We start from the raw sequence: 25,596 nt of genomic DNA, 5'->3' as shown, positions 1-25,596 counted from the left end.
GCCAAAGCCTCACAGCTCCAGGCTGTGGATCTGGGGATCCAGTCTAGGATCTGGATCCCGGCAGTATGACTCCAGATCTATGCTCTTAGCTACCGGGCTGCATGGCCCCTGGCATGTGGGCTTCAGGACACGGCTGGGCTTTGTAAACGCCGGGTTCTGCCTCCCAGGGGAGCAGCACGGTCCAGTGTGGATCGTCAGTGCAGTCGCTCTGCCACAATGTCCAGATCACCTACTGTGTGCTCAGTGTGTGCCCTCCTGGAGCAGACTTGAACCAACACAGCTCTGTGCCTGGGGACCTTGGGATTGTGCAGAGGAGAGGAAGAGAGGTGGACAAAAAAGTCCTATTTGTTGAAGCAACCAAGTTGTTACCATATCTGCTTTGGCAAGGCTGAGAGGTTCCTTAGAAAAAGCATAGAGAAACAGGAACTTGAGACCCCAGGTAGTTAGGCAACGGTTCATCTCTGAAACACATGGGTGAACCCAAAGCGTGTTAGAACTTTCTCACTAGCTCTAGGGACCAAGATCGATTCGGCTGAACGGCAGAGCTAGAAGGATCTAGCTCCTGCCAAGAAACAAATGGGGAACCTGAGATCCTGGGGCTTGTTGGGAGGCCACCTATCAACTCCTGAAGAAGCACGGCTCCTGCTCCCCACAACCCGTCCTCTCCAAGCCCCTGGGGCTGGAAGCATAATCAGGACAAAAGGCTTTCAGGCCATCTGGGTCCTTGAAACCATCAGGGGGTGAGGTAAGTGCCCACAGGGACTGAAAGGTTAAAAGCTTTCTTGGTGGAGATGGGCGCTAGCTCTTACCTTCAGGGAGACTGGAACTGCTCTGTACAAGCTGGATTCGGGAAGCCAGGGTTGATTTCCCAGGCCAACACGGGCCCAGCTCCAGCCCGGCCTTGCCCCGGAAGGACGGGAGTTTCAAAGGCAGTTGCTCCCCACCTGGGGCCACACCCGGGAGAGGCTGACTTCACTGGGGGGAACCCGTCGAACTGGCCGTCTCCCAGACAGCGTGGGCCTGGCCAGGAGGCCACCGCCTGTCTTCAGCCTGGCGCCTCACCTGGCGGGGCCCTGCCCAGCCCCCACCCAGCCAGGGCCCCAGAACCAGGGTGGGAGCCGGTCGGAAAGAGGCCTGCTCCCCTGCCAGCAAGGCCTTGTGAGGCCCCCCAGGGCCCACTGCGGCCTGGGCTGGGTCTCAGGCAGCTGCTTCCTGCTTTATCTTTTTCTTTCACTTTGGTTTTTAACCCCAAAGCGAAACTAAAGACGGGGACAACGTGGGAGAGATAGTGAGAGTTAAGGGCTGAACACCTGACTTCTCACTTGGGAGGAGGGCCTCAACCTCAGCTTCAGTCTCCCCACTGATAAAACAGGAGGAGGAACTCGGCTAGTGATTTCAAGTGTCCCTTTAAACTAGAAAAAGGACAGAACTTCCCCTTCCTCATCCCCGCCACCACTGAGAACTGAACAGGAGCTGCAGAAATGACCAGAGGATGACCTTTTGGGTCATCCTTGTGGGTCTTCCTGTGGGCTTGTGGGAGGACACAAAACTCTGGCTGCCATGTGGAGACCCTCCCTCAGCTTCCTGTCTTGTCTCTCTCCAACCTGTCAACTCAACTCTTTTATCCTGAGCAGCCCCCTGGGACAGAGCAAAGTCAGGAAGACCCCGGAGATGAGCCCGATCCAGTCTTGGTACAGACTGGAGACAGTTGTAGAGGAGACACCAACAGCTGCCTGCAAACTCCTGACTCGAGGGCCAAGGCCATCTGCCAAGAATGACAGCAGCCCACCCAGGATGGGTCCAAACTTCACTCTCTGCTGACCCTGGGGTGCCAGCCACGATATGGCTAAGACCACTGCCATCTGTTTTTTGGAGATGGCTGGTTTACCACATCTCCCCACTGGTTAGATGGAGCCTGGTGACATGAGGAAGGCAAGGAGGAGTCTCCCTATCTCTCAGATGAGGAAAACTGAGGCTTGGAAAGGCACAGAGACAGAGTGGCTAAGCCAGAACTGGATTCAGGAGCTAAGTAAATATTTGCTGGACCAATGAGGTCACTGGCCTAGCTGCTGCCAAGCAGGTGTGGCACACACCAGAGAAGCAGGGGAAGGGGGGGTGGTGTGTGTGTGGTATGTGTGTAGGGGCAGTCATCTCTCCCTGCAGACCAAGTCACAAACAGGTCCCCAGGTACCTGTAACAGCATCCCTCCCCACCATCCTGGCTCCACTTCTGATGTGTTCCCCAGCCCATCTCTTCCCTTCATTCCTGCCCCCCCTCCCTCCCATCGGTACCTTACTCTAGAGACATCTCACTGGGTTAGAACTGCCGAGTGACACTGGTCGGCCTCCCCCTCTCTGGGCTGGATTAGCATAGTCAATACCTAACCACGGTGCTTTACAAAACACACAGATTTTCAGGATGCAGAAGAAGGTAACAGAAGTTTAGGTGCACAGATTCTTGGAAACCGCAATTCCACTTGCAGGAGCGGCTCCCACAGTGATGCCTGCCCACATACATACAGCCAAGTGGGGAACGGTGTTCGTAACAGCAAGGCTGGGAACAACACAAAAGTCCCTGAGTAGAGGACCAGATAAATAATGGGTGGCCCATCCACCAACGGACTACACGGCCATGTGCAGGAACAACCTACAATAAGAGACAGTCTCACGTGAAGCCAACAAGGAACAGAACAGCAGGGGCTGCTGCTGCTGCTGCTAAGTCGCTTCAGTCGTGTCCAACTCTGTGCGACCCCACAGACGGCAGCCCACCAGGCTCCACCATCCCTGGGATTCTCCAGGCAAGAACACTGGAGTGGGTTGCCATTTCCTTAGGTAGTAAAACCAGATGGACTGACGGACACAGCTGCCCGCGTATGCAGAATATTTCTGGAGGAAAACACCAAGACTGTTTGACAGTGATTATCTAGGAGCCTAGGTGGGAGACAGACAACTATCACTAGACATTTTTTTCCCTACAAGTTTGAAATATTTAACCGCCTACATGGATTGCTTTCTTAAGAGAAGCATAACTTTTGCACATAAAAAAGAACTCCAGCAAAATGTACCCAAGGAAGCTTTCTTCTAGGTGACAGGCATTGCATTCCCTGGGGGCAAGGCCCAGACACCTGGATTTTGAAGCTTCCTCAAGGACTGCTGGATGAGATGGCCGGAGTTGGTGACGGACAGGGAGGCCTGGCGTGCTGCAATTCATGGGGTCACAAAGAGTCGGACACGACTGAGTGACTGAACTGAACAAGGGCTGCTGGTCACCTTGCAGAATAGGTGGTCAGCTTCCGAAAGCAGATGGAGGCAGCCTGGACACCACAGGGTCTGGGCAGGGGAGAAAGTAGCAGGGAAGACTCAGGGGAAAAAAACTCGGCCTTAAGGCATACGAAAGACTTGAAGAGGGCTTTGAATGCTCAACAGGTACAGTTGGGAGAGGGGAGTTCCTCCAAAAGGACTGGGGAAACTAAGTCGGGCTGTTAAGACAGAAAGGGAGAAAAGAATCTCTCTCCATATAGGATACTGGCAAGACCCTTCCCCTCTGAGACGTGGTTCCCACTCGTGGGAAAGTGAGGAGGCTGGGAGAGTTCCTTCCAGACTGATATCCTACGATATGCCTTTGTCTCATTTAATATTAAAGGAGGCAAGGAGGGTCCCCAGCTTAGCACATGGCCACAGGGCTCCACATCTGTGAAGACTGTAATCAAATATTTGGAGGCAGCAGAAAATTCAGGCCAGGATCTTAGGTACAGTCGCCCTTGGGTAACTTCCATCCCCCTGGGGAGAAGCAGATGGCCTTCTGTAGAGATGCCCTCCCTCCCCTTCTTGTTAATAATTAAGCCATTACCGAAGACCTCCTTTGTCACTCTTGAAGTTCAGTTTGCAGAGACTTGCTGTCTTGGCTTGCTTTATCATGATGCTCCAGGTTGAAGGCTCACAGGCTACAACAATTTAGGTGTAAGCCTCATGCCCAAAATTCCAGGGCTCTGCAGTGGAAAGAGCCCAGGGTGGGGGGAAGGAGCACTGGAGTGGATCCTTGCTAGACCCTGGAGGTTCAGTGGACTCTGGGAGGTCAGAAGCTAAGTCTCTAAAATGGCTCTCCCAGTCACTGTATTCCCAGGGCCAGCTCATCATCTGGCACACAGCAGGCACTTAATAAATATTTGTTGAATGAGTGAACAACAGCTCAGTCAATAAATCCCAGAGCGACCTTGGTCAAGCCACTTTCTGGAAAATGAGGATGACAAGAACAGTAGTGACCTCCTAGGGCTGGGTAAGAATCTGAGATAAGGTGGATAAGTTCTCTGCAAATCAAAAACGGGCTACACAAACATTAAGGATCCAAAACTAATGTGCTGAGAACAAAATAAAAAGAATGAATATACCTGAGAATGATCACATTTACAACAAAGCACCTGGCAAGTGGTAAAGCATTGATCAAATGAATTACTACAATCGAAAGGGACAGCACAGGGCACTCTAGTTCACTCCGCCAACGTCTACGTAATTTCTCAGGCTCAGTCTGTTCCAAAGGAGCACAAAAATCCCTCATCAAAACTCTCGCCCTGCTTTCTGGTATGAAGATTGTGGGAGCAGTTACAATTGTACCCTGTAAACCCCTAGGCTCAGAGAGTAGATGTCAGTGTATTCCCTGGTGGCTCAGTGGGAAAGAATTAGCTTGTAATGTAGGAGCCGCTGGTTCGACCTCTGGGTTGGGAAGATTCCCTGGAGGAGGAAGTGGCAACCCACTCCAGTGTTCTTGTCTGAAGAATCCCATGGGCAGAGGAGGCTGGTGGGCTGCAGCCCACGGGGTTGCAAGAGTCGGACATGACTGAAGTGACTTACCACTAGAACTGGCATCAGGATCCCAGGGGTGTTTACTGCAGGCAAGGGAGGAGTGGGGAGTGGCGCGTGGAAGCTGTGCCAAGACCCTCCGCCACGGCTCTGCTCAAGGGGGCACACAGAGAAGGACTGGCCACTGGTTTCCAAGCCACACACTGTGACCAACCACTGCTGCCTCCCCTGGAAGCCACTCCCCCTCGCCTTCGCTCTGCCTAGGGGGCATCCCTGGCTGCAGCCTGGGAGAGGAGAACTGGGTTTCATCACCCGGCTCTCCTGAGCTGAGAGGACCTTGGACAAGTCCCTTCCTGCCTTTGTGGCTGAGCCAGGGAACACTCTCTCTTGGGGGTGGGGGAGGAGGCCGGAGGAGAATTCCAGTGTGCCCAGTCATGGACGTGCCCACAGTCGGGCCAGCCACAGGAGGCCCAGCTCTGGAGGCTGCTCACAGCCTGGTGAGTAAAACGGCTGATGTGAAGGCCCTTCAGTTCTCTGATGTTTCCTCCTCAAGGAATTCTGAGCTGGTTCTCAGCCCCGGTCTTCCAGTCTCTAGAAACCAGGGGGCGTGTGGGCTTTAGGGGACACACTTGCGCGTGCATGTGTGCTAAGTCACTTCAGTCGTGTCCGACTCTTTGCGACCCCATGGACTATAGCCCATCAGGCTCCTCTGGCCATGGGATTCTCCACCAAGAATACTGGAATGAACTGTGGTAGCCTCCTCCAGGGGATCTTCCCCACCTAGGGACTGAACCTAGGTCTCTCACATCTCCTACACTGGCAGGTGGGTTCTTTACCACTAGTGCTGCCTGGAAAGCCCAAGGGATGTATTAATTCAAGGGTCAAGAAGGTTCAGATTCCCAGGACCCTAACAGTAGGAGGTTCCTTTCTAAGAAGCTGAGCTGAACTGGGAGAGCCAGTGTTTACAGTCAGCCTTGGGTCTGAGCCACACGTTTCTTATCTGTAAAAGGGGGATGGTAAGTCTGCCTGCCTCGGGCTTATTGAGAGGATTTCACGAGAGCACCCATGGAGGCCCTGGCATGGAGCCTGGCACAGAGCAGGTGGACGAGCAATGCACTCAGACTGTTATTCCCTGCTCCAAGTAGCAAGACCCAGCATCTTTCTCGCTGGCCCATCAGGCCCCTAGTTGGGCTCTCCTCAGGGAACACACATCCTCTACACACCAACTTGCCCTTTCCCCTCCCATGGGCTCCCCCTGCACCCCGCCCTCTCCTTCTCCGGGATGCCTGCAAAGCTCCTCCCGTCACCACTTTCTTTCAGTCCCACTCACCCAGCCTGACTCATCTTGAAAAAAATCCTCCAGTTGTGCTGCTCTGGCTCTAAAACCTTCCATGGCTCTCTAAAGTCTCTGCTTTTCGGCTCAAGTTCAATGCAGCCTACAACCTTCTGGGCCCTCCCAGAGCGGCAGCTAAACTTGTCTACTCACTGTTTCCAAAATATGTGCTCGCCGTGTCCAGCCCCCGCACCTCTACCTTTGGAGAAACCATCCCCAGGAATGCCAGCCCCAACGCTGGTCTCTGAATCCAGTCCCCCTCTCATGGGCTCTTGTTTCCTCTGGCTCACGCTCACTTCTTCCTCCGCAGACAAAGCCTTTCTTCAGCAGATGCTTAATTACAGACTGTCACACAGTCTCTCATAATTGTAGGCCTTGTCTCCCTTGTCAGAGCCTGAGTTCCCAGGGGCAGAGGCCCTCCCTGTCTGTCTGGTCTTTCCCATCCTCTCGGAGTCTGGCCCAGGGCTGGGAGGGCAGACCGCTGGTCAGAGAGTGTTTTCCAAGCCCAGTTCAGCTGAGATGGGTCCAGCTTCAACCACTTGGGACCACTTTTCTGGCTCTTGTCCTCTATACTGGCCAAATGGAGCCTCCATGCACCAGCTCTCCCCAGGCGAACCAGGCCAGGGACAGAGAAATGTGGGAGACCTGGGCGGGGAGGCAGGGCGGTAGCTCTTGCCTGGCCCTGACATGGTCTTCTGGAGTGCTAGGCACGTCCTGTCCCTTCCCCTCCTTGGGCCTGCTTCTTACAGTGAAACAAGCAGCAATAATCTTTTAACTCCAGAATATAGATTTTTGTCTTCCTTGGTTCCCTGGAGTGGGCGGGTGATAAACCAGCTGATTCCAACACAGGCTGGGGGACGGAAGGCAGCTGTGGCTCCCCTCCCCCAGGACTGGGAAACCTGAGAACCTGAGAGGCACGCACAGCGCACACCTGGACAACCTCATTCAATTCCTATTGCTGACTGCACTGCACTCCTGCCCAGCTGTTCAATTTCACAGCCCCTACCCTGGCCAGGGCTGACAGCATCTACTGCTGGGACTGAGCAGGGGAAGCTGGTAACCTCTTTCTGGAAACAACCAATCCTGCCTGAAACAAAGAGCACGATGAGGGACCAGTCTCCCCACCTGTCAGTTCGGGATCATATTGGGACCCGTATCACAGGATTGTTGCAATAATGCAGTGGGATAATGCCAGAAGCCGCCCAGCACAGTCCCCAACACCCAGTGTGGCAGACATGCTCCCACGTCTTGCAGGACCTTTCCGATACCAGTTTACATTCTCAGAGCAACCTGGGAGGAATGCATTTCCATCCCTTTCTGACCCAGAAGAAAACTGAAGTGCAGAAAGTCGATCAGTCCAAGGTCACACAGTAGGGACAAGCCAAACTGTGACCCCAGGCCAGGAATCATTCAGTTCAGCTTTTCCCTGAGCGCAATCCACAAGCCCTCAGCATCAGCCTCCTCCAGGGGGCTGGTTTAAAAAGCTCATTCCTGCACCCAGACCTCCCAAAGGAGACCGGTCAACTGAGACCCTTTGGGGATAGGGCTCAGAAGCCTGAACTGTGTCAAGATGTGGAGCCTAAATTTTATGAGGAAACGGAGGCAGAGAGAGGTGATCTCCAAGGTCACACTTTCATCGAGTGCAGACTAAATTCACATGACTCCAGAGGCAGCAATCACAGACTTCTTGAAGAGGAGGCATTTGACTATGTGGCCTCCAAGGGAAGCGAGGCACCACGGGGGAGGATAGAGCACACATAAGGGCTTGAAGCAGAAGAGGCCAGGCAACAACTCAGTGTGGCTTGTGCTTCCCGACCCCCTAGGCGTGAAGAAATACATATGGAGCCTCCCTGCAGCCTGCCCTCCCCGGAGAGCCCAGAGAGAGCCACCTGAGCTTCTGGGAGGAACGCCTGTTGTGTGCAGGGTCTATGACCAGCAGGTCTACGGTGGTGGCCCTCTGGGCATGTCTGGCTGCGGCTCAGGGTGAGAAAGTGGAGGAAAGTGGTGACTCAGTCCCCACCCGAACTCAAGCTAGTCTCTTTAAATCTGAGATGAGCTGAGAGGCTGGGGAAATGTCAAGCAAACCCTCCTGGCAGAACAGATGCCAGATGGAGAGAAGGTGGCCCAAGGGGTAGGCTACCAGGCAGCAGTAAATATGGAGCAACACTGTGGTTGCAGCGGAAGAAAAGTCAAGAGGCCTGGGCGCAAGGCCCTCCCCAGGCCCCCTGTGCTTCATTCACCTGTGAAACAGGGAGAACTCCACTGGCTTCTGACTTCCTCCCAGGACTGTTGTGGGGAACAGTGGGTAAGGAAAGAGCCTGGCAGATTATACAAGGTCTCACACAGCGAGGGAGAGATTAGAGGATTACTGCTATTATACATCAGAACAGCCAGAAGGTGCTTTCCTTGTCACCTGAACCCCAGCCACAGAGGGGTAGTGGGAGAGTCTGGGCCTCTGTCTTGTTCCCACTAAGAAAAAAGGGATCCAGATATTACTTGGAGGTGAAGGCTCCCATTTATTAAATGCCTAGTGTGTACTGCACACGTGCACAATTGCTAAATCATGAACGACTCATTGTGACCCCACAGACTGCAGCCCACCAGGCTCCTCTGTCCATGGGATTTTCCAGGCAATAAGACGAGTGGGTTCCAGGAATTGAACCCATATCTCCTGCACTGGCAGGTGGGTTCTTTACCACCGGGCTACCTGAGAAGTCACCTACTGTGTACTAGGTATTTTTAAATATAGAATCTCACTTAATCCTCACCATGACCCTGCAGTGTAAATATGATTATCTTGAGTCCAGATGAAGAAGCCGAAGTTGAAAGAAAGTAACTAGACCAAGATTACACCCGCAGTGAGTGGAGAACAATTACAACCAGGCATTTTCGACTCAAAACCCCACACTCTTTCTTTTGTTTGGAACAGTTCCTATAAGAGGCAGAACGTGTCAGGTACAGGGGCCCGGCTCAAGCACTGCCTTCTTCTGGAAGTGTCTCTGATCTCTTTGCCTGGACAAGGTCTCTCTCTGATGAAACCCCACAGTATATCATCAACACATACCTGGCAGCACTCAACACATTCTGTTATTCTGTGATCATACACACTTTCACAGGTAAGACCAGATGTAGGTACAAATAGGTGGCCTTTCAGTTACCTCAATATCCTCAAATGTCATTCATAATTTTTTAAAAAAAGACCACAGGTGTTCAAAAAAAAATCCTCAAATGTCAGAGCTGAAAGCACCTCCAAGACCACAACATCCAATTCCTCATTTCTTTGAAGGAAAAATACAGATAGAGGAAGACACTTGTCTGAAGTCACACAGCAGCTTAGCATCAGATCCGAGAATAGAACCTTGGCAGTCTGCCGCCCAGAATTTCTTTAGGGATTCCATGATTTCAGAATCCATCTGAGGACAAGGAAGATTATTCCCATGTTGCAGATACGGAAGCTGAAGCCCAGGGGAAAGCAGCCTCGCTGACACAGTGCGGTGTGGGGACCACACCCTGATCCTCCCACTTCTAGACCAGAAACCAAGCCCTTTCTCCTCCCCACTGCACGAAATCTGTGTAACATGTCAAGCTCGGGGCCCACAATAAGAGGTCAATCAATGGATGTTGGAAGCTGTCCTTATACACCAGTAAGCAGGTGACCCCGCCTGACTGTGACAAGTCTGGCAGTGCTACAGAGGATGCAGGAGTCCTCGCCGAATCCTCTGTGCTTTCTGGGCCTTGTCTATGAGACGAGGGAGCTATCACAGCTGATCTGATATCCTGCTCCAAAGTTCTGGGACATCTGAGGCTCCCTGACAGCGGACCCCAGCTGTCTGCGGAGCATCTCTCAGCCGGGGCCTTTGTTCCCCTGCTCTATGGGAAGCTGGCAAAGCAGGTGGGGCTCACAACCACAGACTGACTGACTTTATTCCCAAGTGCCACTGGGCAAGCAGGACCACCCTTAAATAACAATGGGATGGAACATGGAAAATCCGACTGCCTCCCAGCACAGACATCCCGCTGGGCACACCCACCTACCTTTACAAACTGAAAAAGAACAACTGAGAATCGAGGCATAAAAGGGGACAGCTGGTTCCCTGCCCTATTGGCAGGGCAGGTGTATTTCTGAATAATAGGTGGCAATGGAGTTTGGAGTAAAGAACTCTGGACCGGGGCGTCCCAGGCTCAGATCCCCGTCCCAACTCTGCCATGAACTAGCCTGTGTGCCCATGGACTAGCTGCTTCCCCTCTGTGGGGCTCAGGTTAGAGCTAGGCTGGCAGTTCCCAAAGTGTCTTTACAGATATTTCATTTGATCTTCATGACAACCCTGTGAGATTGACACAACTATTCCCTTTGTACAGATGGAGAAACTGAGACTGGGAAAGGCTGAGGGTCTCATTCAAGGTCACAAGGTTTGAGGCTGGCAGACCCATGGCCCCAGAGGTCTTAGATCACTACACCCAAACCTCAAAGGTGGTCACGTGAAGAACAACTCCTTTCTCCCCTCACCCTGACCAACGGTCTCAGCAAGACCAAGGCAGCATAAACCCTGGTTCACCTGCCCATCTGGTGGCTTACAAGTTCTGGCCCCAAACCTCACAGCTCAGCTGCTCAGGAGGCCGCACCCCCCTGCAAAATTTGATTACTCAAGTTGGCAAGAACGCAGCCCCCACCCCCAGTCAGGTCTAAATAAACGCCCCAGTGATATCACATCCTGCTGGCTCCAAAATAGCCCAGGCCTGCCCACAAGCGATCACAAAATGCCAGGCCATGCAGGGCCAAGCAGGCAGGGATGCCCAGCCCGTGGCACGGTCCACATACACACACACACACAAGCAACTAAAGCAGAAGCCTCAGAGCAGGAAGGGCCCCCACTCCCACCTCTGCCAGACAGCCTGGCCCCTACCCCCTTGCCCTCTTGGTGGGGAGTCCCCAGCGCCAGCCCTCGCCCCAGCGCGCCAACCCCATGGAGCCTCGGCCGCGGCCAGCCTGCGGGGGACTCCGGCCCGACCCGGACACCCCACCACTCACATTGCTTCAAGAGCTCCAGACACAAAGCCATGAGGGCCGGATGGGGGTCAGAGACCCAGAGACCGGCAAAGACAGAAAAGGGGAGAGGGAGAGACACAGGAGCGGAGAAAGGGGAGACAGGGAGACGGGGCGGAGAAAGCGCGGTGGGGGGTGGGGGAGTGGGGGGCAAGAGCCCCCGGCAGAGGAGAAGACTCAAAAAGGGGTCTGCAGCGCAAGAGACATCGAGCGGTGACACCAGCAAGACAGATGTGAGGACAGGGAGAGGCAGGGAGAGCAAAGCAGGGGACCCCGACCCAGGGGGCTGGGGGGCGCGGAGGCCCGACAGAGAACAACGACTGGGGGACAAACCAAGGAAAGGCAGGGAGGGGGTACGGAAGTCAGGGAGCTAGGGAGCTTCGGGGGTCCCAAGGAGAGACCCCAAGGGATCACAGAGGTCCCAGGGTATAGGGGGGACACCAAAAGAGGCAAAAGCCTGCAGAAAGGAGGGCTAAGAAGGGGCAAGATCTCCAGGGTGTGGGGGACAGATGGAAGGGAGGATCCCCAAGGGATGTGCGGGGAGTGTGGAAGGTGTTCTGAAAGAAAGCCCCCTCCCCAGAAGATGAGAGGGCGCTCAGAGAGGGAGTCCCGAAGAACAGGGGCGCTCCGAGAGGGAGACTCTGAGGGATGAGACGAGCGCTTGGAGGGGGACCCGAGATCGGGGAGCGAGGGAGGGGCTGGGAGGCAGCGCGAGGGCAGAGACAAAGAGACAGCGAGCCAGGGAGAGACAAAGCGGGCGGAGCGGGGAGATGGGCCCCAGGGTCGGTGGCTGGACAGAAGGACGGAAGCGCGAGCGGGCGGGAGGACGGACGGACGGACAGACTGGGAGGAGGGCGGGGGCAGGGCCGGGCGGGGGCGGCGCCCGTCTCCTCGCGGGGCCGCGGCTGCTCTGAGCGGCGCTGGGCGGGCCCCAGGCGTCCGGGCTGAGGCGGCGGCGGCGGCGACGACGTGGACCGGACAGACCGACGAAGTGACGGACGGGCTGGCGGCAGCTGCGGCCAGCGGCGGGCACTCACCCTCCTCCCTCACGCGGCCCGGCCCGAGGCTCCGGTTTTGTACGCCCGAGGGGCGGAGCCTCTGGGTTAAAGCCCCGCGTCTGCCCCGCCCCGCCCCGCCCCCCGCGTCAGACGCGCGCGCGCGTCGCTCGGGACTCCCGGGGCGGGCGGGGCCGCGCGCGGCCCTCTCGGCACGTGGCCCGTCGCGCGCGCCCGGCGGAGCGGGTGCGCAAGCGCGCGACACGCTCAGTCCAGCCCACGCCCAGGCCGCCCGACCCTGCGAGGGAGCGCGCGCCCACGTCAGCACGCGCGTGCCTGAGCGCCCGGGACTCCGCCCCTCCAGCCGCCCCCACAAACCGGTTCCAGCTGGAACGAGACGCATGCTCCCTGACGAGCGAGGGGCCCGCGGAGTCTGTACCAGTTTATCGTGGCTACACCTGGATATTCCCCAGGGGAAACAGAGGCTCCGCACAAGCACATCGTCTCACCTGTGTGTGGTCAAATTAGCCTCCCAATACTATGGACTCTACGTCCTAAGGGTTTCTAGTGTCCCCACCGCTCTCTCCTGGTTTTGCTGTGCTCATCTGGGGTCTTGCAGGTTGGGTTCTAATCCCTGCTCAGCCTCTGGAGGGCTGTGTGACCTTGGACAAGATGCTCATTCAACTTCCTGAACCTTAGGTTCCTCTTTAGTAAAATAAAACCATTACATCCATGATACCTTGGAGGGCCAAGTGCAATAGGAGCTGTGTAAATTCCTAAGTCACTCCCTTCACAATTCATGGAGCTTCCTCACCTCATGGAGTCCCCGCCTCGCCCCTGTGAGTCCCCTTACTCACAGTCCTGGCCCTTGCTCCGGGCCTCATCCCTCCAGGCTGCACCTACAGTAAGTCTACCATCTGCATATCTAGTTTCTGCTCCCCAACCTGCCTTGCTAAGTGACCTAGACAAGCCCCTGCCCTTCTCTGCACCTCTGTTTTGCAAATGTAAAATGGAGAAAAGTTTACTGAAGATGATACAGTTTCCAATACCACTGTTGTGATTTTTGCATAAAGTTATAATGATAACAGCGGGCTGCCCTGGTGGCTTGGTGCTAAAGAATCTGCCTGCAATGCAGGAGATGCAGGTTGGATCCCTGGGTGGGGGAGATCCCCTGGAGAAAGAAATGGCAACCCGCTCCAGGATTCTTGTCTGGAAAATCCCATGGACAGAGGAACCTGGCGGGCTACTGCCACAGGGGCACAAAAGAGTCAGACATGACTGAGTGAATAAACAACAACAACAAAAATACTAAAAGCAACCATTTCCTTTTAATATTGATGCCAGGCACTGCACTAGGCACTTTGAAAATACTAGATTGCTCTGCCCTTCTCACAGTCACGGCTACACCTATATCATTCACTTAGTCTTTAGATTGATTACGTACGAAAATTCAGGAAGCCCCAGAGCACAGCCTGACTGCCTTGCTGTGTCCCATCCACACCCACAGCCCTGTTTGGCCTCCATCAGCTACTGAGCCCTCCTGCCTCTGGGCATTTGTATCACTCTTCTCCCAGCCTGGAGTACCCCACCACCACTTCTTCCCTCACTTCCTTCAAGAGTTTGCTCAAACATGTTTCTCAATGAGGTCTACCCTGGTACCCTATTTATGCTGCAATATCCCTCCCCTCCCCCTGCTGGCACTGCCAGTACTCCTTGCCCTACACTGCTTTCTAATAAGCCATATAATTAAGGGACATCCCTGGTAGTCCAGGGGTTAAGAATCTGCCTTCCAACGCAGGGGATGTGGGTTCAATCCCTGGTTGGGGAGCCAAGATCCTACATACCAGGGCAACTAAGCCCACGATGTGCCCCACGCCACAACCACAAAAAGATCATGCCACAATGAAGACTGCAACCTGACACGCCAAATAAAGAAACATTTTTAAAACCCCATGTATTTATTTGCATTATTTATGCTGACTGCTTTGTCTGTCCTCCAACCCAACCATCTGCACCCAACAAGAGCATACTCTCTATGAAGGCTAGGGTTTCCATTTTGCTCACTGAGGTGTCCCTGGTCCTGCACCACCACTTGGCTCATGGTAGGTGATCCGTGAATATCTAGTCAATGAAAGGGATGCCCCATGGCAAGACTCCTGTCCTTCACACCACTGTAGGGCCTCCACGATTCAATGTAGGCACCTTAGTCTCTCCTCCTTTGGCCTGACCTCTCTACCCTTGAGGGAGTAAGGGATATTTTTGTCTCATTCAGAAACCTGGGATTCCCAGCCTGCCCACCAGCAGCCCAATCACTGTTTCCCTGAGAAGGTTCTACGGGTCTGCCTAAAAATGGGACTTAGGAGACTGGCTCAGTTAACCAGGGACTTCCTGGTCCAAGGCTGGGTGGGGCCCAAGGAGGAAGGCCCCATTCTGCCCAGTGCCTTCTGTAGAGAGGGCCCTCATTCAAGAGGCAGGAATTCTGGCTCCTCATCACTCACTCTAGGAAAGTCTCCTGGACACTCGCATTATTCTCTGACTGTATGTTCCCTGCCCAAGCTCCCTGGGCCTTGCCTGGGCCACTGCACAGCCTCCAATCCATCCTGCCCATGTTGCCAGATGATTCTTGAAACTCCTGTGACCACACTGCAGCTCTTTACCAGAACCTTGGATGCACACCCCTCAACACCCACAGAATAGTGGGGAACTCAAGTCAGGCTGACCCAGCGGGGGAAAGAGCTCCTTGACCTACTAACTGGGTTACCCTGACTTGACACTCACCTCTTCTAGGCTACAGTTTCTTTGTAAAATATGTCAATATGTATGTGTGTGCACATGCGTGTGTGTGTGCACATGATTAACTGGGCTAAATCAGGAATGTCAGAAAAGTACAACTCTCCTGGCCAAAGCAGACATCACTAATCAATGGTGCCACACTTCTCTGCTTAACTCACTCTCAGTCCTGAGCTCCAGGGATCAGGAATGACACGTGAGTTGAAGCCTATTTGCATCGCTGGACATGATGGTCTTTGAGATTCCTCTCTGCCCTGACACTCTGGAGACGAGTGTCCAACCTGACAGGAGCTTGTAGCGTGATAATCAGAGACTGTGGAGGGTCAGGCTTGGGAGAGGGCTTGGGGGATGAGGGCGCCTGGAAGGCTGGCTGCTTACTGGAATTTTGTCAGCCTCCCTTCCTGTGTCTGTGCAGAAGAGAATGAATCAGAGAAGAAACTGGGGGAGTTCCGGGGGAGGGGAGAAGGAACAAAGAAAAGAGGACAGAGCATTCTGTGACTCAGATAGGAGGTGTTTGGGGGTCTCCAAATCCAAGCTTCACAACATAGATGGAGAATCTGGAAGGGGCCAGGACCCACCCAGAGTGACTTAGCAGAGCAGAAACTAGATCCAAAAGGATCCAGGATGTTTCCCAGGCCAGCAACCTATCCCAGCTCACCCTAGAGCCTCAAGCACCACCAGAGAGTGACCCCAGGTGTGTGGACATCTGTGCATGTACACACGTGTACCCATGTTCCCCTGCAGAGAATGCAGCTGGTGCAGGGCAGGGGCGGGTGGCAGGTATCATCCCACAGCCCACCACTATTACGGCTCCTGAGTGATGTCACAGCCTCTCTTGTGATTCAGAGGGAGTGGGAGAGAGACAGGCTGGGGAGGGAGAAAGGCCAGAAATGGAGAGGAAAAACGGGAGAGCGGGTGGTGGGGAGAAACAGGGCTGAGGGAGACAGACAGAAGGCTAAGATGATGGCGGGGAGGGGAAGCTGGGAGAAAGGGATGGAGGGAGGGTGGGGGGAAGGAGAGGAAAGGAGGTGGGCAGAGTCAGAGATGGGAAGAGTGGGAGGGAGGGCGTTCTCTGTTCTCTGTTCTTTTCTTTCTCAGAAGTGCAGAAAGAGGACGGAGGATGGGGCAGACTTAAGGGTACCCAGGGGCCTTCCCGGCAGGTCCTGTGGCTGGGGAGGGGCATGTGTAGGTACCTAAACGTGTATCTGCTGCTTCCCCCACCATCCCAGTAGGGGCTGACCCCCGCCTGCCAGTCACCTGCCAGAGCTATTTCCGGAATGTGGAATCTGGGTCAGAAAGGGGAAGGGAAAGAGGGGGTGTCTGTGGAGGCAGCGCTGGCAGCTGGGAAGCTGGCCAGTTCCCAGCGGGTAGGTGGGTGGGTGGGCAGCTCCATGCCTTGCCCATGGCCACTGGGGAGGGGCCTGCCCCTGCCAGGCTCTGTCTCAATAATTGACCCCACATCTCCCACTCGCGGCTGATGACCTGAGAGCATATGTGCCCATGTGACAGTGACAAAGAGCTTTCATGCCCCTTGGCAAGTTGGGGGCTCAGAAGAGCCCTCGGTGGGCTCACTTCTTGGAGACATATGCTGAGGACAGGGGGCAGCCTTCTGAGCAGGAGACCCCTGCAGGGAAACAGCGGCTGTGGGAGGGTGTGCCTGTGCATATTAGGGTGTGTCTGTAACGAGGGAGGTGATGGCGGGCAAGACTGCCATGTACGGTGGTACAGGTTGTACACAGATTAAGGATGCCACATATAGGATAGGGTGCTGTTCATAACATAGACATAATTGAATTATATATTTATTATGACATGTTTGTGGCAGATGGCAGTACAGGATCTAAGCCTAATAAAAATTGTGTGACATGATAATTTTGCAACAGATGACAGTTAAGTGTCTTTCTTAACCTAGCACTAAGGTATCTAAGGGACCAACTGCAGCTCTGGGCAGAGGTCTGAAAATCTGGTGACTTTGGTTTTCCCTGCAAGACAGGTGAGTTTACCTGCTGAGCATGAGGGAGTCAGAGGTTGGAGTGGAGAGAAGCAAGAATGTAGTGGTCACTATGGAGACTTGGATAGAGGGCTGAGTGGGGAAACAGAGTGGCGGGGAGGGGGGAGATGTTTTTGGTGGCTCCAATCTGGTAGGGGCACAATTTCCTCACTGGTGTGGAGGTGGCATGAGCCTTGAAGAACACACACACACATATGAGAGCATCTGTGCAACTGCAGGTAGAGATTAGGTGGATGTGTGTGCATACATGCGAGAACACCAATGTGCATATGCTTTTATATGTTTTCATGGAGAGAAGTCTAAGGGTATAGAATCTTATATATGTCCACAAATAGGTATATATGTGCACACATGTCTGGGTAGGTATCAGATGTTGCTACCAATACTTTCTTAATTTAAAAATACATTAATTAAATTAATTAATTTGGCTGTGCCGCATATTAGTTGCAGAACACCGGATCTTTAGTTTCGGCAGGCGGGATCTAGTTCCCTGACCAGGGATTGAACCCAGGCCCTCTACATAGGGAGCCACTGGGCCACCAGGGAAGTCCTCCCATGCATTCCTGAGTATCTTAGTTTGGGCTTAAGTCCCCAAATTGAGAATAATTGAAGTCCTCCCCCCTCCTCCCTGCCATCCCTACATTTAAAGCCAGAAATGCTGGATCATTCATATGGGAGGTGCTGAACCGGCTGTGATTGAATTTCTGGCCTCAGTCCTCAACCCTTCCCTGTGTTCATGCCCTTTGCTACATAACTGCAGTTTCTCCCACAAAAGGTTGAGTGTATTTCCCTGGACCTTGACTTTGGGCTCACGTGACTTGCTTTAACCAACCAGATGTTCACAGAAGACTTGAAATGTGCTTGTATGGTGGGCTTAGCCCTCTTATACTTCTGCCACCTCTATGGAAAGCACATGGCATGGCTTGGGCACTGATTCCAGGAATGCACTTTCGTCCCAGAAGGAGAAGGATATAGGACATGGGAGCAAAACCAGGTGACTGGAAAGTTCATGAATGAGAACAAATGAGTATTATTGGGTGCCACTGAAATTAGATGTGCTTGCTTGTTCCACGGCATTATTGTGATAATAGTTGATAGATACAGAAATTGGTACCAAGAGTGGGGTGTATGAGCAATAAAAATAAAAATATGTAGCACTGTCTCTGGGACCAAGTGGTACACAGTGAGTTGTTACTGGAGGCTTGAAAAAAGGTGACCTTGCATTATGGAGAGACAAAATGCGTGGTAAAACTGTCCATCTATAGGAATTTGAAGAGAACCAATGGATTTGGGCAAGATGGTTTCCAAGTAAATGTTAAAAGCAAGAGCTGGTGCCTCTGGGCTGAATTTGATAAGGGCTTACAAGAAAGAGTGGAATTCATAAAAGATATAGGGAGTGTTGAGTTTTTAGAGGGAATACAGAGAGCCCAGAACTTGGCTGAGTTGGAAAATAAATCAGTCAACGCTTCTCCAGCCAGTAAATCAGTCTCAAATTAATATGCAGCCTGGGGACAAAGATCAAACCAAGGTCATGGCCAGTTAAGACACAACATGTGGGCCAGATCCAATCAAGAGCATAGTTACAACATTTTTTATTAATACTTGAAAATAATAAGGTATCATTTAGTAGATGTTCTCAGCTGCTCAAAAGGGCTTCCAGAAAGTTTAAGAGCATGGCCCCATAGAAGCCTGATGTACCCAAAGTAGTCATAATTGCATAGAGAGAGACTGTCATAACTTAAAAATTAATGGTATAGTTTTTGCAACATGGAAGTAAAGTGGAATACAATACACAGAAAACCCAAAAAGTGTTTGAGGGAGGTGTGCGGCCAAAACAATGATCGCTTAGGCTAAAGAGACTGAGACCATTCAAGGTGTAAAAAGACACCTGGGTCCCTAACTTCCTTCAGGCAGGAAGCTGGCAACAACAGTTCGTCAACTACCCAAAGACCTATATTCTCCAGTGCTTCCTTTAGACATGGCCAAAAAAGGCTAATGGAAAAGGAAGGGCTTCCAGAGAGCGATAGAAAAACATGGCTTAGGGAATCAACCCCAGGGAGCAAGACCTTGGGCCTCATCAAGAGATATTCCCTCTCTCAGAGTATTTGCCAAGAGGGACTTCACAATGGCCATGGATAAGTAAGTCTCTGAGCCCCTTCCCCCTCCTTCTGAACAAGAATGTGACCTCCAAGTCATCCTGTCCCTGTTTCACCAATGCATGCTGTGTGTGTGTGGGGGGGGGGGGCGGTGTTTGGGAGGTGGCAGGTAGATACCTTTTTTTCTTTTTTAGGTTTTAGGTTCCTCAATCAAGAGGAGCCAAATCCAAATTTGACACAGAGCATGAGATCTTTTTTCTTCCTTTCTGAAGGATAGTTGATTTTCAGTGTTAATTTCAGGTGTACCATGACATCCTGATGTTATGGTTGAATGAGACTTTTCAGGATCTTTGGGATAAGGGTATTTTCTGTAAGAGGGACCGGAATAAATGTGGCCAAGAAAGTGGACCACAATAGATTGAATTACTGACCCGGACTCGTCGCCCCTTCCTCAATCCTCACACTACCATATAAATCAGTTTCTTACACAGAGGTGGGAGGGTATTTCTTCATCCCTTGTCGTTGAGCTTAGTCATATGACCCCCTTCAACCAATAGGATTTTTGTAGATACTATGCAAGCAGGGACCTTGAAATGTGCCTGTGTAGTTAGGCTTGCTGTGCTGCGCTTCTGCCATCACCACAAGAAGAACATGCCCTGCCAAAGCCACTGATCCCAGGAGGACACTTTGGTCCCAGGAAGAGGGTGAGAAACATGTGGAGCACATTCCAGCTGACCACAAAGGTGAGTAAAAGAAATAAATGGTACTTTTTTTTACACCTCATTTGTGGGTGGTTGTTATGCAGCAATGTTGTATCAATAGTTGACCAATACAGGCTTCCAAACAGCTCTGAGTCATGTAGCCCATCACCCAACCTCAGCCCATTCATGAGTGAATGAGGTAGGGGGAGATTGGTGAATGAAGGTTTATTTGAACAGAATCGTTGGAGGTGCTGTTTGATTCCCCACGCTCACCTTCTGCTTAGAGAACTTCCCTTACAGGACTTCCCTGGTGGTCCAGTGGGTACGACTCTGTGCTTCCACTGCAGGGGGCATGGGTTTGATCCCTGGTCAGAGAATTAAGATCCTGCAAGCCACACAGCATGCCCCCACATCCACCCCCACCAAAAAAAAAAGGGAGAGAACTTTCCTTTGGGCCTGGTGATGTGGAAAATCTGACCCTTCCACCCAAGGCTCTTAGAGGACTGGAATGGAGTGCCTGGGAGAGTCGGGCAGAGAGATTCCCTGGATTTGGAGGCCAAACAATGTGGACCCCAGTGCCTGCTTGAGACTCCTAAAATGGAGAGGCTGGTAGGGTTAGCTAGAAGGAAGGGTGGAGCAGACCGCCCTGCACTTTCAGAGTTCTTCAAGGCACAGGCCCCATTGTCATATAGGTTAAGTCGAGCTGAGGGAGACAGTAGGGCTGGAGTTGTCTTCAGAGGAGTCTGTCCAAGAAGCCTGCCTGGCAGGGGCAGGTCCCCTGGCAAAAAGAGGCTGAGTGGGGAGGAGAGGGACCACTGGCTGCAAAAGCTGAGGGGAATAAGCAGCAGTGGCCTGGAGGGGGGCTCCCAGGCCGGAAGAGAAGGCATCATGAGGGCCCTCAGGCCCTCTTTCTAAGAGAAAGAGCTGCAAGTGGCGTCTGTCCCATAGAAAAGTCCTGATGCTAGACAAGCCCTGCACTAGCGACCTTCCCCTCCCACTGGAGGAACCAGCAATGGCCACTGTGAACAAGGAGCCCAGGAGACACTGACCACCACGCCCAGCTCCACACTGTGGGCTTTCCAGCCAGTCAAGCCCTAGCTGCCAGCTGCATGAGGTCTGAAGTGGATGAGCCTGGTGTTTTGAAATGAGGCCGGACTCTCAATATCTGAAAACAAGACTGTTCCTTAAGGTCTAAAAGGGATAGAGAAAGCTCAGGAACCTGCCCAGATATCACCCATGACTTGAAAGGCAATAGTGAAACACAGTGGTTTCTTGCTCTGTCCCCAGCCAAGTTCATTCCAGTCAATAAACTGGTTTCTTGTGTATAGAATTCCTTGAGATTCAGGCTCATTTGTTCACATCAGACACCAACTGAGCACCTGAAACAAGTGTCTTCTCCTACAATAACCCAACCCCAAATGCCTTTGATTGTCAGGAGGCTCCGAGTCAAGACTGAGAACCAGTAATAACAACTACACTTGTCAGCTCCTACCACATGCAAGGCCTCACCCACCTAAGCCTCCCTAGGCACAGACTTACTTCATCTGCTGGAGAGCTCTCTGGGGTCTGGTTTGTGCTTCAATTTATAGACAGGGAAACTGAAGCTCGGAGAGGAAAAGTTGCTGGCTAGAGTGAGATCAAAGTTCTGTCTACTAAGCTAGAAACTGTACTATGATTTTCCTTGGTCTTGATATCATGGCTTGCTCCGGGAGAGAGGGTCCCCCTTTTCTCTGATCATCCCTGGGTTATTGTCAGAGAACTCAGAACAGGTATCAGGAAGGACAGGTTGTCCCTGATTGTGAATATGAGAGACACCTGCAAACTCACCCCTTTGAGATGGCTCAATGCAAATCCCATTCTTTTCCCTGCAGGGTCCCACTCTTCCTACAGGTTTGCCTACATGAACTAATCCAAACCAGTAAGTAGGGCTTCAGTGAGCTCTGCCTGCCAGCAGGAGGCTGCTCTGAATCAGGGTTTTAGAGACCCAGGGGCCACCAAGTATCTCACAAGCTAGACCCCTTCACTCCACTCCCAGTGTTGACATCTCTCTCTGTGACCCCTTCCTCCACGCCCTGTTTGAGCTCCAGTTTACCAGCTGGTGGGAAGTTCAGCCCCAAGGGCTCCTGCTTTGCCTAACCACCCCTCCACTCCTGGCTTGCCCACTATGGATTCCTATCCATCTGCAGTCCACCAGGCACAGTCCCAGGGGCCCCCTGGCAGAACAAATGAACAAGTCCCGGCCCCACCTCGGTACTCACTCGGAAGCGTGCGACTATTGCTGAGGCTGCCGGTGCTGGGCGGTGGGGAAAGGGACTGCAGGGAAACACTGTCTTCCTCCTGCGAGCAGCCCGCCTGGATGGCGCGCAAGTAGCTGTGGCTGCGGGAGCGGAAGTAGCTAGGCAGTGGCAAGTCTAGAGTCTCAGCCGCAGTCGACTCCGCTTCACTGCAGGCCGACTCGCAGGCCGCCTCGTACTGGTCGCTCAGATCTGCCTCCCGGACCTGTCCGGGCAAAAGCAGGCATCAGGGGCCATCTCCGCCCATTCTGGAGGGATGGGGGTGCTTGCTGGTCGGCTCAGTGGCAGAGCTGGAGTCTGGTGCTGCAACTCAGCCCACCTTGCTGCTCCCATCTCACTCAGGGCATGGGATGGGCAGAGGGAGCCCTTGAGAAATAGACAGCCCCTCTCACCTCTCTGGGCCTCAATTTTCTGATCTCTCAGATGGAGGAGAAACTGTTCAGTGTACTTTCTAGGATGTTAACTAGGTTATATCTTGTGTGTTCAGACTGATCAACTAATACATTTTGAGGTCACATCTGAAGTCAACCAGAAAGAAGGCTATACTCAATTAGTGATGTTTGCCCTGATGGTTGGAATGGGGAGGTGGCACTAGGCGTGCCGGACATTTACCATCTTATGGTCCAATTCCTTCATTTTTATAAGCAAAGAAACTGAAGGCAACTGAGGGGAAGCTACTTGCCAGGTGCACCCGGTGGGGAAGTAGCAGAATCAGTATTCCAAATGTGTGCTTAAGGAAGATTAATCTAGCCCTGGGATACAGAATGGATGTTGGATGGAGGGTGTGGAATGGAGGCAGAGGCCAGAGACGAAGCGAGGCAACAGTCTGGCGAGAGAAAATAAAACTGGAATGAGGGTCGTGGCAGTGAGGATCAATTAGTGATGTCTGCCACGGTATGGAGAATGGTGGTATGTGTGCGATTTGCCTCAACCTCAACATTTAGCTCAACCTCATCTGGATGGTTTCTAAGTGTTCCTCTAGAGAAAATCATTCAAGATCCTACAAATCTGCAGCTGGAGTTGTGAGCATAGCGGGTCCTCACCATACATATACCCTCTGAGAGTTCTGGAAGCGTCTGTCTGACCCACGTCTCAAGCCATCTTGTTACCTGGAGATCACAAAGTATGAGCTGAGGAGTGAGTCGGCCAAAGATGGACACTGGGTAGGGGTCCTGGGAGACACCTGGGCAAGAGGGCAGGGGGGCAAAAGTTTCCTCCACCACATGAAGGAAAAGATGAGGCTGGGCCTAGGGCCAGCTCTGCCCTGGACCTGCTGTGCGACCTGAGGCCAGCACAACCTTTTAGACCAGTGTTTCCTCCTCTAAATGAAGTGGAATGCCTGTGAACTTATCAGGTCCTGCACCAGATAAATTGGCAGAGGGATCATCACCCAATTTAGAGTATATGCTTGGAAAGGTCTAAATTTGCTCTGTTCGAGATGGTAGTAATTAACCATGTGTGGCTATCTAGGGTCAAGTTAAATATAATTTTAAAAAATTTCAGTTCCTTAATTATACTAGCCATGTTGCACTTGCTCATGCTATCTTTATTGGACAGCATGGATTATAGAACATTTCTAATTATCACCAGGTTCTATCAGACAGCACTGATAAATTAACACGTAGACCATGAATTCACCTGGAGGGAGTATTAAAGAGATAGGTGTTTATCCTCCAAAACTGCAACCTGAGGGAGGTATACTGAGAGACCCTTGTGATTGCCAATGGCAATGAGGTCTTGCTTTGGGATTGCAGAGTAATGGCCCAGCTCTGGAGCTAGACGGCCAGAGGTTCACTGCCAGGTCCATCATTTTCTCACAATATGAATGTGGGTGAGTCACTGAACTGCTCTGTGCCTCAGTTTCCCCATCTATAAAATGGGGGCTAATTAGAGACCAGATTTCACAGGATGGTGGTCAAGATTAAATGAGATAATTCATATCGCATGCTTTGAAGTGTGTTGGGAGGAAAGTAAATAGCTGATAACCTGTACCTGTTATTACAGGCAGCTCTGTGGGGTGATTGCAAGGATTTGTGAGTGTTGGTTAAGATGCTCCCAAGCTCTTGGGGGAGAGGCCAGCTGGTTAGTGCTGTTGGTATGTGTACCACTGAGGGTACACTGTGTGTAGGGAACCTCCCCTGGAGGTTTTATATGTGAAACATCACACCCTTTTCCCGAGGCTATTGAAGGAAGGAAGCAATCACCTGGCCCACTGTGGGCTTCCCAAAGACCCTCTGCATCAGTGTGACCAAGAGGAACTCTGAAATGAAGGTGGGAGGTGCATGAGGCATCCCCAGCTGGAATCAGGAGATGTAGGGCCAGTTCTAGCTCTACTCTGTAGACCACGTGGCCTTGGGGCTGGGGCTGGGTGATGAGGAGAGGAAAGGACCCCTTCCGTGGGTAGGATGTGTGTGTGTGGGAGAGGGCACCCTTGGGACAGGCAGCCAGTGCCAATACCAGCATCATCTTCACCAACTTTGGTAAACTTGAGAAGTCTCTGCATTCATCCCAGAACCCTAACATCCTTAAAAATCTTGATGGAACCCAAGAAAAGAGATAAGTCAGAGGATCTGGGGCCTGGAACATGGAGGCCAATGTCCCCAGCCCCTGATCTGTCCAAATAGAACAGTCTTGCCTGGCCTTTCCCAGGCTTTGGGGGAGAAGACAAGGAGGGAGCTAGAATCTCTCAGGATATGCCTTCCCTTATCCTAGGGCTACTCTTTTTTTTTAAAGTAGAGTTGATTACAATGCTATCCTAATGTCCTGGGGCTATTCTTGCCTCATCCATGGAACCTAACTCATTCTTTTCCATTTTTGAGAAGAGGAAACTGAGGCACAGAGAAGTGAAGTGACAGGGCCAGGGAGAGAAAGGTCCAGGTGCCAACATGAGCCCCAATTCCATCCTCCTTGGAGGAGGTTTTCCTGGTGCTAGCTCTGGTTGCACCTGTCCGGGATAGGGGCCAGGACACTGAGATGCCTAGGCCCAGCCCTGGACTCTGGGATGGGGCGGCAAGAGAATGGCAAACATACTGACCTGCTGTTCGTGGCCAAACAACTGGGGGATCAGGGAGGCCTGTCCAAAAATCTGCAGGAAAGAGATGGGGAGGGTTACGGGGAGACCGAAGCTGGGGGCTGGGGTGGGGTCTTCAGGCTTGGCTGCAAGAGAACTTGGGGCTGGTCTAACCTCCTCCCCAGACTGGCTGGGGCCCAGTTACTAGGAGGTTTTGGTTTCTTCCAGGGATAGGAGGCTCACTCCTTCTGGGACTGGGTTTATAAGTGTTTCTCCTGGGTTGGCTTCTGGAACCATGGAGGTCCTGTCTGCTGCCTGTCAGCTGGGCAGATAGCCTCCCAGGATCTATAGATTAGGGGCAGAACCTGGAGGCTTCTCTCCCCTGGTCAGGGCTTACCCCATCCAGTGCCTGGTGGGAGGGGAGCTTCTCCTGGCAGGCGTTGAGACTCAGAGATACAGACAGAATTGGACATCTCTGACTTTGATGCCACCTATGTCAAAGCTTCACGGGGTGAGGGTTTTGGGG

The 25,596-nt window shown here is 52.6% G+C and overlaps 1 protein-coding gene across 5 annotated transcripts in view; it reads right to left on the bottom strand.

Moving 5' to 3' along the window:
- DLGAP4 (DLG associated protein 4) overlaps window positions 1–25,596 on the bottom strand; it is an 87,061-nt gene that overhangs the window by 51,941 nt on the left and 9,524 nt on the right. For 2 of the 5 annotated variants that reach the window (XM_068987431.1, XM_068987429.1), the window contains exons 4-5: window positions 25,095–25,145; window positions 22,025–22,265 (exon numbers count right to left, since the gene is read on the bottom strand). In XM_068987431.1, the coding sequence (XP_068843532.1) occupies window positions 22,025–22,265; window positions 25,095–25,145 (292 nt within the window). Of the gene's footprint in view, window positions 1–11,158; window positions 11,935–22,024; window positions 22,266–25,094; window positions 25,146–25,596 lie in introns of those variants that run through there. The other 3 variants (XM_068987432.1, XM_068987433.1, XM_068987430.1) reach the window with 2 other exon arrangements.

Source organism: Capricornis sumatraensis, chromosome 15, assembly GCF_032405125.1.
Source record: "Capricornis sumatraensis isolate serow.1 chromosome 15, serow.2, whole genome shotgun sequence".
In the NCBI taxonomy this organism is placed as follows: Eukaryota; Metazoa; Chordata; class Mammalia; order Artiodactyla; family Bovidae; genus Capricornis; species Capricornis sumatraensis.
The sequence above is the reverse complement of the archived record's forward strand: the minus strand, read 5'-3'. Positions and strand labels throughout refer to the sequence as shown.